Source organism: Phoxinus phoxinus (genome assembly GCF_949152265.1).
Source record: "Phoxinus phoxinus genome assembly, chromosome: 17".
In the NCBI taxonomy this organism is placed as follows: domain Eukaryota; kingdom Metazoa; phylum Chordata; class Actinopteri; order Cypriniformes; family Leuciscidae; genus Phoxinus; species Phoxinus phoxinus.
In genome coordinates this window covers 23,180,632-23,197,066 of record NC_136892.1, presented here as the reverse complement: position 1 = coordinate 23,197,066, position 16,435 = coordinate 23,180,632, and the positions used below count along the sequence as shown (strand labels likewise).

The following is a 16,435-nucleotide window of genomic DNA, read 5'->3' as shown; positions in this document are numbered from 1 at the left end:
TCACCGTACAGTGAATGTACTTAGTATGCGCATGCTGAATAAACATAAGACACAAAAACACTTGTAAGCTTGCAAGGTCAGCAAAAAAATATGTATTAAATAAAGCCAAAACGCCTACTAACGCTGTGTTAAGCAGGGAAGGAGACCAGAGGCAGTTTTTTATGTCTTAACAGTTAATAAATCGACAGCCCATCGGCTAATCTTCAACGTGTTTGCTTTTAAACATTAGTTTTGGATTGATCTATTTTTAGTTTACATCGAAAAAAATGCAGTTTAAAAGAGAAGTCACGGACATTTGTGCGACAGGTTTCATTCAGTTTACGGCACTTCTCATTCATTTCTATGGTATCCGCAAACAGTGATCGACTGTCGCACAACTGAACAAAATACAATGACGTCAAGGCTTTAATGTGATTGGTTATCAAGGCACACATGATCCAAGTTAGCCGTTACGCTTTCTCCAATGGTAGATCCACTGACCCATGTGTATCTCCTAATAATAAGGCCATCTCTGAGAAGAGACATAAACGTGTGCAAGCTACAACAACAATGGATGGCTACGTGGATGAGAGATTGTGCGAGGAGGTTAGAAAGCATCTGCATTTGTACAACTTCAGCTTAAAATATGATAAAGATGGGTTATAATTTGCGGCGAGAGATTGCTCAGGAGGGGTAGTACAAGTTGTCATAATGCGCATGCATCGACCGCCCGTGTACGTGTATGTCAAATTGAATATACATTGAAAGGCTTTGAGTACAAATGTGAGCGTACAAAAAACAATGTATACTTTGGGCTTAGCTAGCGGGTCAGGATCCGAGACAACATATGTGGTAATCAATAATGTACACACACTAACAAACAAACGTAAAAGTCTTTACACACCTGAAAGGCATGGGGCATATCATCGACGCAGTACACTCGAATACTGTAGTTGAGGAAGTTGGGCTCCATGTTTCCAAACACAGCCAGTCGGAGTCTCTTCCCAGCCGCCTGTGTGAGGGCCTCTCCCACTAAAGCGTAACACCCCGGCCTCTCCACCAACAGGTGGCAGCACTGAGCGTCCAACAGGCAGTAACAAGAAGTGCTCTCCTCGTCCACAGTCATCACCTCCTGTCAGAAACACACATACACTCACAGTCAAAATCCAACTGTTGAGGAGTCATATGTAAAATTCTTACACAACATCGACTATTACGATGGTCCCCTTTAGACATTCTGTTGACAAGTCACCTACAGGTCAACTAACTCTCATTAGAGTGACTATCTGCTTAATATCTGCTAACACTTAATGTGATGGTCTATCAATAAATGACTATAAGTAACTTTGCAAGTACGTCAACTTATTCTACTAACCCTTCCCCTATCAGTCTGTTAATACTGAACTAATACTCTAATAAGAGTGAGTTGACATGCAAGAACAATGTTACTTATAGTCAACAGAATGTCTAAAGTGATTATTTAAAATCTATAGAGATACTTTATTTTAATAAAATGCAACCGGTTTTGCTATTGGGGACAACTGTGGTGACTGATGATGTCACAAATCTATCAAAACCTGTTTACATTTTAAGGACCCGATTTATTAAACCGGGAAAGAAAGAAAAAGGGAATGGGAGTGGAAAGTTCTGTGCGTGATCTACAAATTAAAGAACACAAATGCAGTCGGATCATTTCCATAAAGATCAACGCAATCTCCCAAGAGCAGCGCAAATTAGCGTCTGGTTTAAGACGTGCTTTTTGGGGCGTTACATAATACATATGCAATAAGGTCAGCCATGCCCACGCCCTGTCCAACCCTGTTAGTAAATCCGGACAGTATTTTTTTAACGCCAAAAAGAGGGTTTGCGCCGGCGCAAGCGGCTAGTAAATCTGGCACTAAAACTTTAAACTTTCACTTTTTCCATATTTATAACACTTGCTTGTGACTGCGGCTGAGTAGAAACATTTTGCCACTTTTAAAAAAGTAATAAAAGTAGCAAATATTACAAATATATATTTAACATTTTAATTACGGTAATTCAATTGAACTACAATTAAACTTCCTTAGGGTTTTTAAGTGATTTATCTGGGTGAAAACCACCAGATGGTGTGTAACCTGTCATGTATTTATTTGTTAATTAAATGTTTCAGAAAATTTGATTTCAATTTATGTTAGAATTATTGTTTTTGAATTGCCTTGAATCCCCAGCTTGAAAACATAATTGTTTACCTTCACTTAAGTGCAACACCACTGTCTGCCATCCTACAAGATATGCTGTAATGTTTATAGTACACGTCTGATTAATAGAAGCATCCAAGAATATCCACGCTGATCGACTGTTTTTCTTTTCTAGAACATGGTTCAATTGCTTTTAATGCAAAGTAGGCCTCGATGTCATAAGCACTGACAGCTACTTACTTTTGGCAACCCTGAGGCTTTTCACAGGCCGCTTCACTTTATAAAATCCTCGGTCAGCATAAACGTTCGTACACATGTTAGAGAAAGGTGAAGATCTTTAGCTGAAATTATGCTTCCCTTTTCTTTATAGCTCTGCAGATGGAAGCACAGCTTGATTATTATTATATGCATCTGGTATTTGAATGTCAGGAACAGTGGGTGTGTAGCGGCCAGCAGGAACTCTGAGTCCAGGGTCTCCATTTCACCGGCTGAATATAGCTGGAGCTAAGCATAACTTTGCCCCCTGAAGCGACCCGAACCATTTGTGACGGGGGAAAGCTTGATATTTCATGTCTAAACACACCATCGCACAGAAACCATTGCCTATTACCCACAAATCAGTGGGTGCACATTAAAGTGCGCTTCTCTCTCTCTCACACACACACACACACACACACACACACACACACACACACACACACACACACACACACACACACACACACACACACACACACACACACACACACACACACACACACACACACACACACACACACACACTAAAATGCACAAAAAAGGTGTTATTCTCAATTCTGCAGGGACATTACTCTCTACCCGCCTATCACTTGCTCTCGCATTATGCCTGCTTGAAAAAAGCTCATTATTTCAAACAACTGTCAAAGGTCTCCGCGTCTTTAACACAGCGTCAAAATGACTCGACTGCACCGAAAGAAAAGGAGTTGATTGGTATTGTGATGTGTCTTTGAATTAGAGAGTCTGCGTTTGATTATAGTCTGCTGAAATGTCAGGTCGCACACACACGCTTGCTGCGCTACACTAATACAAACAGAGATGGTTTCTCCAGGGTCGGCTAGTGTCAGTGAGCTCCAGCTCAACTTTGATGAAGTTCTTTCAACATGGAAGAGCAGTGTGAATCTCGCTCTTATAAAGAACAGCACAATATCAAAGGGAAAGGACTGTGTAAAAGGAACACAGAGAGATGCTCTTAAAGTGCACTCAATGTAGGACCATCGGTCTACAATGAAGAGGGCATATCTATTGATTCTGTCACATGGTGACCTTCAGCATTCTTACTTCAGAATGACACTTCAGTTCTTTATAATTGCCAGCAGAGCACACTGCAGTTTCCCATTAAACTGCATGAATCAGAGTTTAAATCATCTGCACTCATTCAAGGCTTCCCTATCCAGCACGTTGGTTAAAGACTTGAAGGGTTTGATAAAGATACTATTCTTATGTCAGCCTTACCTCCCAGTTGTTGTCCTGGGTTTGTCTCTTAAGCTTGATATTCCAGTCTTCTGAACTCACATCTGCACAGTGGGCTATCGTCAAGGCAACAGGGCAGGAAAGGGTCAGGCCAGGAGGGCCGTACGTTACCTCAGGACTCAAAAGTATCTCCTGACCTTCATCAGACAAAGCACTGCAGGTAAAGAGACAGAAAGAGAGATTAACTGATATTGTAAAAAAAATTAAAATTGTATTGTGGCTATGCTAATACTGTTTGTTTTGAATGATTTACCACTGCGTGTTTCCCCTCATTTGTAAGTTACTTTGGATAAAAGCATCTGCTAAATGAATAAATGTAAAAGGTAATGCTTCTGATTCTACTTAATTGGCACTAGAGATCAGATGGAAACACACACACACAGAAAAAAAAGCCACTAAAAGGTTGGAATTGACTTTGTGCTAAGCTCCGCCCCCCTTGGTTACCGCTGCAAACTCTGACAAGCGTTACAAAAGATCCCATAGGAATGAACTAGAGATTTCAGCATGATTTTCAATACAATGTGCTCAGAAGGTTTTAAAATGGATTGGATACTATCCTTACGTGGGCTGGAATCAATTGTGACATTTATTTCAAAATGTGGAAAAAAATAAATGTTTGTGTCCTCTCTGGGTACTTTTAAGTGACCTGGAAACAACATTAAATCATATTTTTTTGGATAGTCTCCCTAAAACGTATTCAACGTTTCAAACACTGAGTTCCAATAGAAAAGAGGTCAGCAACAGTTGTTAAGGCAGGATTGGTCAGTGATGCTTTAAGGCGGGACTTAGCGTAAGGTCAGTTAAGCGCCATACACTCTCAAGTATGTTAACTACAATGATAACTATACGTAATAAGTTTTAATAAGTCCACACGACAGCCATAACAATAAAGAGGAATGAAATTGTTGAAATCATATTCAGATTTTTTTTTTTGCGCCTGATGAACGATAAAAATTAACAGCCAATCAGAATCCAGCTTCAGCATTTAAAGCGCTTATAATAAACAATGTTTATGTGCACACTCCCATAATTGTGCTAAATAAGACAAATTTTGTTGATCCGGAACAAAATTCCTGTCCTACCCTAAGAAAATTTAGTCCTACCCCTAAACCTAACTTATCCCTAAAATCAGAGAGAAATGATAGCTAAATAAGAGTGAAATCTGATTCGTTGATTGGAATGTTGTTCCAGGATCAACAGAAATGTTGATCCTGGAACATGTTGCACTTGGTAAAATCAGGTTCACTGTGTGTTATTTCACCCCATAATAATGGTACGCTTTAAAGCAGTGAAACTACCTGTGAATTCATTTTTCTAAAACGTTTTTCCCAAATTGAAACTTCCTGTCCACTATTAAAATAAAAAACAGATCAAGAAAACAACTTGTGTGAAATGCTCATGGGAAATCCTCGCTCAATATGTGCTGTAGTGTCAAAATAACAGTATTGATTTCACCAGAAGATGCCAACGTTAAAATAAATGGAATTCGTTTGGTTAATAAACACGAGGGCGAGCTACTGCGATTACACCACGAACAAACATTAGCAAGAAATACAAGCAGATTTGTTAATGGAAACATGTCAAGTAGCCACACAGCTCTCCCTGCACAAAAAACAAAAAAAACAACAGATTAGCCTGCAGACTCAGCGCTAATACAGATATATTGTACTTTGTGCTGGTTGAAGTGATTCCGGAGGGCAGTTGGACTTGATCGGGTGTGGATCAGTAAGTGTGTGTGTGTGTGTGTGTGTGTGTTCACTGGTCGATCGATGGTGTTGTTTGAAGTGCCTTCTGAGGAGCCTGGTGACATATTGAGACAGTTTGGACGTGTTAGCGTCGATCGATATGACTGCTGTGGATCCTCAACAAGGATTAGTCATCTACAGCAGGGGGAGTTCACACTAGCCTGGGTGGCGCCATGGAAAACACACTGACACAGCAAATAACATGCACCAGACACCTGCTGTCAACAGAACCGGGATGATTTACCATTCATTACTCTGTGCACAGAGATCCAAACTAGATTTTAACACTGAGTGGTGTTTGTCCATGTGGTGTTCTCAATAGATTTGCTTGGGTGTTTGCTACATTGTAACTAGCCCACATCTCAATGTTAGGCCGATTTTACCCGTTTTATTGTCTGTTTTAAAAATACGGTCACACTTTAGATTAGGGTCTAATTCTCACTTATTAACTAACAACTATGACTTTTGCCTCAGAAAACTCATAATTACTGCTTATTAATAATTTGTAAGGAAGTTAAGTTTAGGTATTGGATAGGATTGAGGGATGTAGAATATGGTCATGCAGAATAAGGCATTAATATATGCTTTATAAGTACTATTAAACAACCAATATCCTAGTAATATGCATGCTAATGCAACGAGATATTAGTGAGAATCGGACCCTAAACTAATATGTTACCAAAAAATCCAATGTCCTAATTGCTTGGAAAAATAACAGCTTAGCTTTCCTCAATAAGCAATTGTTATAATCACTTATATTTGTAGCACAAACAGGCCAAAGTTTAACACTTAAATGCCCAAAAATATATGTTTTGAAGAATACTGGTAAGCAAATAGCTTTGGTAACCATTGACTTCCACTGTATGGACAAAAACACTTATTTGTTCCACAGAAGAAAGGTTTGGAACAACATGAGGGTGAGTAAATGAGGATTGCATATTCAGTTTGGTTGAACTATCTCTTTAAGGTAATGAATTTCGACAACAACTCGCTAGTAATGATGCTTCTGATGAACATACGGGAACGTAAGTGTTTATTTTACAACCGGAGCCGTTTTTCATTCTAAGCAGGTGGCAGGCTGAGACAGCCGTCCAATTACAGTGTTCGACACTGTATCGTACCAACAGGCCAGTCACTTAACAACCTTCTAATCGCTGTCTCACTCCATCTGCACTGTTTGTTTACATGTTGATTTATTTATATTGAATAATTACCCGTTTCCTCCCAACTTCCTCCATTTATTGGCATTGCATCCAAACTCTTTTGTGTCTGAAATAAAAGCAATTAACGCTGATGAAGCAGCTAAGCTTGTTTTGCCATTCTGGAGAGGAGAGAGAGCGTTACCTGACATTTACAGTCGTTTAATGAAACTCCAGAAAACAGAAAAACTATCAGGCATATAAAACGCATATCAAATGGAACACAATGTCTCATGTTTACTGAAATATCAGGAACAGCAGTAAACAAATGAAACAGTTGAAGGGGCATCCATATTGATTGGAGTTATTAATTAAAATGATGTGGAGACCTGATTGCGAACAAAAGCGTCACGCTCCATCAGACGTGGATTTTGAATGCAAAAAAAGAGACCTTAGATAACTTTGATAAAAAAGGCAGCAAACACATGAACACACATTAACTAAAATGAAAATAGTTCAACCTTAAACTTATTTTATTTCAGCTAGTTGCTAAGACAACATTCCTCTTTTTTTAAATTAAATTAATAAAACGTTCAAATGAAAATGGAAAACATAAAAATAAAAAATGCATTAAAAATATTAATTAAAACTATAATAAATCACTCATTCACGTCTGTAAATTTGGTCAATCCATTCACATTTGCAGATAAAAATCCAGTCATCATCTATCCATCTTTCAAACTCATATTCCTTTTCCCTGTGGAAGACAAAGAGCTATCAAAAATTCAAAATCAAACTATTATTATTATTTGTTGTAAAGCTACTTGTTTCCATATAATGAGAATGCATCTGACAAGTTTAGAATTACTTGCTTACTTAACTAAAAAAATATATATAAATATATTTTGCCTGTGTCAAGTTCATCACTAGCATGTATTATACTTACAAAATGAACATGTAACTTGCTAAAAAGCCTTTTTTTGTCCTTTGGTTATATGTTAAGCCCATCTCATCTAGAGCACCAAGTGAGCCACAACACTTCAACCATACTTCAACAAATTGAAACCAAAACGGCTCCCTGAGGAAACCACCTCAACAAGCGTATTCATTGCGTTTTGTGCCACAGGCATTATGGCCTGATCAATATGAACAATTATCCCTTTTAGATCACAGTGTCTAAGAGAAGGGAAGTATTTGACTATAAAACCCTGTTCACACTTACGGGCATTTTGACATGGGAGGTCATCATCAGGCAGTAACACTTTATTTTGATGGTCCACTATAGACATTCTACTTATAATTAAAAGTAACTTTGCAGCAAATGTCTACTAGCAGTCATTGGAGTAGACTGTCTGCTTAATATCTGCTAACACTTCATTTTCATTGTCCCCCAACAGACATTCTACTGACTATAAGTATCGTTGCAGCTACAGGTCAACTTATTCTGCTAACAGCCTAGTTGACATGTACTGTAGTTGCAAAGTTATTTATAGAATGTCTAAAGTGGACCATAAAAATAATGTGTAACCCATCAGACTGTATTGCTGGTCGCTAGTAGGCATTCATACAGCTAGATGTTATTTATACTGGTAAACTTTTGAAAATAAAGCTGCTCATTGCATTCTGACAAGGAATGCGTTTCCTTGCATTTAAAAACGAGAATATTTTTTTATGAACATTTCAGCAGGCACATAATATCATAATCAAAGTTGAACAATCAATGATTAAGTGCATTAATTGCCATACCAAATATTGTGAAATAATTAAGTTTTTTTATTTTTATGTAACTCCAATGCTACGTTTATGTGATCAAAACTACAGTTAAATCAGTAATATTGTGAAATATTATTACAAGTTAAAAGATCTGAAATGTTTAAAATGACATTTGTTCTTGTAATGGCAAAGCTGAGTTTTCAGCAGCCATTCCTTAAGTGGCACATGACCCTACCGAAATCATTCTAATATGCAATATTGCTCAGTTATCAATTATTGTTGGGGCTCAATTATTAATGACAGTTCTTATTATTATCAATGTTGAAAACAGTTTAATAAAGGGGTGGTAAAGTATGATTTCACTTTTCCAACTTTAGTTAGTGTGTAATGTTGCTGTTTGAGCATAAACAACATCTGCAAAGTTACAATGCTCAAAGTTCAAAGCAAAGGGAGATATTTGCTTTTAAAGAAATCGTTTTTTTAAGGACTACAACAAACGGCTGGTAGGGACTACACGACATTCCTCCGGGTTTAGTGACATCAGCAAGTCTAAAATGTACATAAACCCCGCCCCCGGGAACACACAGTTGAGGGAACAAGTCAAATATTTGTATTTGTAATATTTGTATAGTATTTTGTCACAGAAGTGAGTCAAGCTCAAACTTTAGCATCCATCTTTTCACATGCAATCGAAAGTCACTCTGTGTGCATCTCACAACAGTTCCTATACGAGCGATTTATAGATTACCATGACAGAATATGCTAATTGAAGATAACGTTAGTTAACGCCACATCAGCAACATAAATTCATCAACTAACCTTTCAGAGACATCCTGTTGCATTCTACATGTTGTCTCTCCATCTTTGTCTGACTCCGTTTTGACATTAAAGACAGAACAGTTTCTGTCATTTTAGTGTGTCTGCATGAGGTAATAGCAGCTGCTAACACACATGAGCTCTTGAAACCCCGCCCTCTGCAGCAGCTCATTTGCATTTAAAGGGCCAGACACATCATCTTCTCACTTTTTGCAAATCCTCAAAAAGTGAAAGCTATATAAAAATATCTGTGGGGTATTTTGTGCTAAAACTTCACATACACACTTCTGGGGACATCAGAAATTTATTTTACATCTTGTGAAAATGGCATTTTACCACCCCTTTAAATATTATTTGATGAATAGAAAGTTCAAGAGAACATCATTTATATGAAATAGAAAACTTTTGTAACATTATTGTCTTTACTGTCACTTTTTTTGATCAATTTAGTGCATCCTTGCAGAATTGAATCATTCATCTCTCTCTCTCTCTCTCCCTCTCTCTCTCTCTCTCTCTCTCTCTCTCTCTCTCTCTCTCTCTCTCTCTCTATTAAGCAACAAAAACAGTTTATTATTATTATGTGCCTATATGTGGACTTTTCCATCGTGTCTAAACTACAGTAAGTCAGCTGTTTATTTGCATCCAATTTTAACGCTGTCAAAGACTTGGACACGCCTACTTTTGCCATTGCTTTGTCGTTGTAAATCCCTGTCATTGTAACAACCCTTAAAAAGTCTAACCCTTAGGCTACGTTCACACTTAGCGTCTTCTTTGACAAAAAAAAGTTAACAACGGCGTTTTTTTAGCACAAAAAAAAGCGCTCAGGACTTTTTTGAAAAAACGGTTTACTCCATAGGGTTCTAATGTAGAACAGACGCTGGCAGTTTGAAAAAAGACGCTAAGTGTGAACATAGCCTTAAACAGTAACCCTGTCAAAAGTAACTGCTAGCTAGCCTGCATGGGTGCAGCCATTATTCATTTCCCATGCTTCATCAAATGTAAGGAGCCGGAGATGCAGCGCTAATAACAAGGAGATACATCACCTATTGATTTACAAGTTTAATATCCGGCAGGATAACAAAACAAAAAAAAGTCTTGTTTCATTAACACTGTGTGAATCATTTCCTAGTAATACAAAATGTTCCGTGTGATGTCCAGGTGAATCCACAGGGAAAGGTACAGGAGAGCTTTAAGCTCTGCAAATAGCCCAGAGGTCTGAGCAAACTCAATCCTATCACTGTGAACAAATAAAAAGAGTCTCTGATTGATCCTTTTTCATGACTCTGCTCTCTATAGCCGCTGTTATGAGGACTCTGGAGATCGCGCGGCTAAATTTAGGAGGTTCTGCAGATTGATTTCTGCCTCTCTCTTCTTCTAACCCCCCTCCCTCCACTTTCTGTAGATGCTTTGTGGTCAGATTGCAGTGTTGTGGATTGAATTTCTCCCTGCCACTCACCACAACTGTCAAAAGATAGGCTTTGACTGACAGTTGGACTGAGCAGCTAGCATTTGACTGACGGATAGCTGCGCGGCGGTGGTGTTTGCGCGTCGGACGGGAGACGGGGAAGCAAACAGCTCTGAGCTTATCGGACGCTAGCAGGTACCTTCATCTGCGAACTTGCTGAGATTGAGGTTTTCATCTTTGAGCGCGGATGAGTCTCTGAACACTCATGACCTTTGATCTCTATCAATCCCAGCAAGCCTACGACCGAGGATTGGGAGCGAAGAGAAAGTGTCTTCTGTCTGATTCGAGGTGACATTATAGTGAGTTTAGTTTGAAATCCTTGGACGTTGAAGTTTGCTCATAATTTTTGGAGGGTTAATCCCAGAGTTAAGCAGCTCAACAGAACAAAGCAAGTGGCATTCTGGGAGATTTCCTCACTGGAAATACAAGCTGCGTTACGTTTTAAAGCATCCCTACACAGTGTTCACATCTCCCTAAACACTCAGCAAGGGATATCTGTAGAAGTTCACTGTACTTGACAAAACGTGTTCAATTGAAACAGCCCGCCAACACAGATTAGAAGTTTGAGATACGAAAATGCAATGGACTTGACCTGAGACTGGCAATAGTGTGACAAATGGTTTGGTAATAAGACAAAAACAAGCATAAAAATCAGCTAAAATAACTTTTTAAAAAGCCAAGATATTTCTTAATTTAATTCAACCCCTCAACAACTGTTTGTTTCCTTTGAAAAAAAAAAAACAGAGTTCCAGACAGTATAAAGATATATGACTGTGATTTCTATACATGGAATTAATAAAATCCTAAAAGCTTTTTCTAATGAATATACATGTGACTAGCTCTAAAATATTTGATCAGGTGGAAATTGTGAATTTCTTAAAAACTTATCGTTAATCTTTATTCTGTAAATAATGAACAACTGAAAGAGCCATGTAAATTAATTCATTAAAAACAGTGGGTTCCCTGAAGAATTTTCAGTTCCAAAAACGTCTGCAATCCAAAAAATTGTGATGCCCAATGTTTAAAATAAACAAGATTCAAATAGCTAGGGGGCTTTCGAATGTTATTGTGAACAATGGGTGGCCTTGGAGTAAAAAGGTTGAGAAGCATCGATTTATCATGCTTACACCGTAGTGTGATGCCTACAGTGCTGGTCTCGGGTCGAGTACAGTGCCATTGTTTCAGTCACCATCTTTTTTCCCCTTGTTGCGACAGGATGGCACAGCTGGCAGATAACCTGCTGAACTTGGATGTGTTTAACCACTCTCGCACACAGCCCCAGCATACTAACGCTATGAAAGTACACCCTTTTATGCACCTTCAATACACAGGCCTGCTGCAGTAACTACAGCAAGGGGGAGCGAGACTGAGGGGAAGAGAGGAAAATTGAGGTACAGAAATGAGAATAAAAAGAAAAATGCCCTACTGATAACATCAGCATATTGTGTTTTGGATGCCGGTGAGCATATTCATGTTGTCGATAACATAACATGGATGGAAACTTGGCTACTGTCACTTTCTATTAAAATTACAACTTCAATTTCTACTATAAAGCAGCTCGCAGTGTGCTCATGTTTTTACTCATGTCTGACCTCGACGAACTGAACAGAAGAAATGAACCAGAGAAGATTTCCACATCAAAAAAGGCGGAGCCTCAGAGCACACCTATTACGTCATCGGCACGGACCAATGGTACTGTAGTTTGAAGATGTTCACCAGCCAGAGCGAACTTTTCCTGGAAAGTTTACTTTGGAGTTCAAACAATGTTCAAACTCCAGAAACAATCTCCAAACGAACTTCGTTTTGGCCTGATTCTCTTCAAAATGATGTTACAACAGTTTGTTCTTTGATTTTGTTTGAAGCATATTGGTTTGGGTAAAATAATTCGTTTTTAATGGTAAATGGACTGCATTTATATAGCGCTTTCACAGACCCAATGGCCACCAAAGCGCTTTACATTTAGCCTCACATTCACCCATTCATACACCGACGGCGGTGTCAGCCATGCAAGGCACCATCCAGCTCGTCGGGAGCAGCTGGGGTTAGGTGTCTTGCTCATGGACACCTCGACACTTGGTCAAGTGGAACCGGGGATTGAACCACCAACCTTCCGGTTTGTAGACAATCTACATGAACCACTGAGCCACTGCCGCCTCTATAATAATACTTTTATTGACACCTTTCAGTATTAAATGATTAAAGGGTAACTGTCACCAAAATGCAACCTGGGGTCTTTTGTTAATCTACCCGAGGCAAACTTTGATTTAAAAGCACAATTAGAATGGAAACACCACTTTTAAGATTGACCATATTTTCGTTTTCGGTCAAATTGCATGTTTTAGGCAAAACGGTCAAACTTAAAAGTGGTGCCATCTTGGGTGTATTTCACTAAGTTTGTTGCAAATCTCCACAAATAGTCTTAGAATTTGGCAAAAATTAGTTATCTTACAATACAGCAAAATTAAGTTGGATAAGTCTCAGCATCACCTCTGAGCTATTATGCTTCAAAATTCTTCAAAATTCTCTTTCCGTATAGGCAGTTTCTAGGTTTTGGAACAGAGCACAAGAATACAGTTGAATACAGTCTCGATTTTGTGCGTCAGTATCCTGGATATATTACCTGGAGACCTGCTGGGTAATGCTCATGTACAGTTCCCAGGTTGTGTCCTCTTCAATCGCACCATGAGGCACCAGCAAACTCACACCTAGCAAAAGATAAGAGTAGCAACACACACACACACACACACACACACACACACACACACACACACACACACACACACACACACACACACACACACACACACACACACACACACACACACACACACACACACACACACACACACACACACACACACACACACACACACACACACACACACACACACACACACACACACACACACACACACACACACACACACACACACACACACACACACACACACACACACACACACACACACACACACACACACACACACACACACACACACACACACACACACACACACACACACACACACACACACACACACACACACACACACACACACACACACACACACACACACACACACACACACACACACACACACACACACACACACACACACACACACACACACACACACACACACACACACACACACACACACACACACACACACACACACACACACACACACACACACACACACACACACACACACACACACACACACACACACACACACACACACACACACACACACACACACACACACACTTTATAAGATCCAACAGCATGATGGAATGAGACTTGGATGCTAAACTAGAACAAACAAAGTTCCTCTTTTGGAAACACCCTTAATTTCCCAGAAGCCCTTTCAGTGGGATGAATAGCTTGATGCAAGCCTGGAATCGTGAAACAGCAGAGCATTTTTCTTGTGGGACTCGTGCATGACAACATGTCGTCTTAAAAATCCATTCAAATCCTCCCTTACGAAAGACTGTGTACAACACACACGAGCACACACCTTGTGAAGTGACAAGGTGCCTGTAGAGTTGTTAGAGTCACTATTTGGCTGTAAAGGTCTTAAAAAAGGCTGAGCGAGAACTCCAGCACGCTTCAACAGATGCACTAGCCTCTAACCTTTCTCACACACTTTCTGCCAGCCTGTCAAGACTCTTTACAGCATGTGACAGGATCAGAGGTGGAAAAGAGCAAGGGAGTGTAAAGAAGGAAGAGAGAGAGAGAGAGAGAGAGAGAGAGAGAGAGAGATAGAGAGAGAGAGAGAGAGAGAGAGATATGGACCCTAGAGACTCCTAAATCAATGCCGCCCTGCTGGTCTCTCTGTCAGACGCCCGCTCTCTCAGCCGCTGGGTGCTGTGTGCACAGCCTCTCTAACACACAGCACAGCCACTGGATATACTGTGCGTGAGAGAGAAAGACAAGAAAGGAAAGCTGGAGAGAGAATAAAGAAGAGACTGGTGCGTGTGCATACTAGCTCGTCTCTCCCTAGACTTACAAAGACTTGGCCATGAACCGGCCACTTAGACAGGACAACAGCCAATTATGTGTTATGAATTTTTATTTGTATGAACTACCATTTAATAGTTTGGGATCAGTACGAATATTTTTTTTTGAAAGAAATTAATACTTTTTAATCTTCACATTAATTATCCACAATGCTAAAGACTTTTATATGGTTATAAAATATGTTTTTCTACTCATCAAATAAATCCTAAAAAGAATATCATGGTTTCCTCAAAAAACATTCATCAGCACAACCATTTTCAGCTGCGATGATAACAAGAACATGTTTCCTGAGCAACAAATCAGCATATTAGAATGATTTCTGAAGGATCATGTGACACTGAAGACTGGAGTAATGATGCTGCAAATTCAGCCATCACAGGAATAAATTACATTTTAAAATATATTACAACAGATGAGTTATTTTAAATTGTAAAAATAGTTCACAATATTGATCAAATACATGCAGCCTTGTTGAGCATAAGACACATTTTTACTGACCCCAAACTTCTGAATGGTAGTCTATAATATTTGACCTGGACCATTATCAATTTATGGACCATGATGGAAGTAAACTTTACTCTCACAGAATGCTCTAATTTACCCCAGAACTGAAAAAAATGGAACTAAACTTAAAAAAAAGAAGAAAAAAAAAAAGAAAAAAAAAATTATAATTGGAATTCCTCCAATTCAAATTTAGTTTTAAACAAACAATTCAATTCATATTCTACTCGATGATTTGAAAGCTAGTTCTAAATTTCTAATATTCTAAATAAGCATCATATTTCCAGTGAGTGGGCTGTGGACTGAAACTGGCTTCTTGCTTATTCAACTGCAGTTGTTTGTGTTTCTTTCCTTCATGTAGTGTGTTTGAATCTCTCTTGCTTCTTCTTTAATCTTTCTACGACATGCATTAAATGCAAGTGCAAAAACATTTACACACCTGCGTTGGGCACCACCAGCCGTCCTCCGCCGTGCGCGAACACCCCACTGGTCCTGAGCGGCCGCTTGCCAGTCGTCATACTAGAGACCAGCGTTGACTGGACAGGGGTCAGCTGATTCTTCCCCCTCCCGCCCAGCGTGCCCCCTCCACCTCCTATCTCCTGCACCACGCCACGAGGAAACGTTTGGGAAGGGGCTTTTGCATGATACTCCGCCCTCTCGGACACACCAAGAGACACCATGAAGGAGCTGTGAACTTTGACCTTGAGGTCAGGGAGGGGGTCAAAGAGTGCAGGTTCAGGGATGAGCTCCTTCTCCATGGAGTCAGGGAAACAGATGGGGCTGGTGTAGGTCCGTGACATGGTCAGGTCTGGCTGCATGGACGAGTTCATTAACAGAGGGTTTCCTGGAACACAAAGTATGGCAGACTTCTAAATGACATGATAATTTGTTTCGACTGGATCTTTTAAGCTATTCAAATATGCATTCAAATGCAATTCAAACATAGAATGACTTGAATACACATCTTCTGATTAACATGTCAACCTTTGAAATAAAATTCATTTTGAGTCTCATTAAAAGGCTCGGGGGGAAAAAAATCACGTAGACACAATTGTAATAGTCTTTTATTTTATGATATATAATTTAAAAAAAATTGTGAAGTTGTTTTGTTGTAAAATATGATTAATATTAATAAAGAAAACCAAGATTCAAAAATATATTTGTAAAAATAATTCGTTTTTCTCATTTTTTGAAACGGTTAACATTCTCAGTCTTAATAAGTGCCACTGTCACGACTGTTTGCTGGAACGTCAGAACTCTATTGCATGTCTGCAAAATGTAGTAACTCACCCACAACTTTTAATTCATGCTTCAAAACTTAGTTATTGTGTCAGTAAATTGGCCAAAGCCACCAAAATAACATG

The 16,435-nt window shown here is 39.2% G+C and overlaps 1 protein-coding gene across 2 annotated transcripts in view; it reads right to left on the bottom strand.

Moving 5' to 3' along the window:
* unc5da (unc-5 netrin receptor Da) overlaps nt 1-16,435 on the bottom strand; it is a 202,170-nt gene that overhangs the window by 8,749 nt on the left and 176,986 nt on the right. For both annotated transcript variants that reach the window (XM_079585194.1, XM_079585195.1), the window contains exons 10-13: nt 15,511-15,915; nt 13,167-13,251; nt 3,651-3,822; nt 884-1,111 (exon numbers count right to left, since the gene is read on the bottom strand). In XM_079585194.1, the coding sequence (XP_079441320.1) occupies nt 884-1,111; nt 3,651-3,822; nt 13,167-13,251; nt 15,511-15,915 (890 nt within the window). The remainder of the gene's footprint in view (nt 1-883; nt 1,112-3,650; nt 3,823-13,166; nt 13,252-15,510; nt 15,916-16,435) is intronic.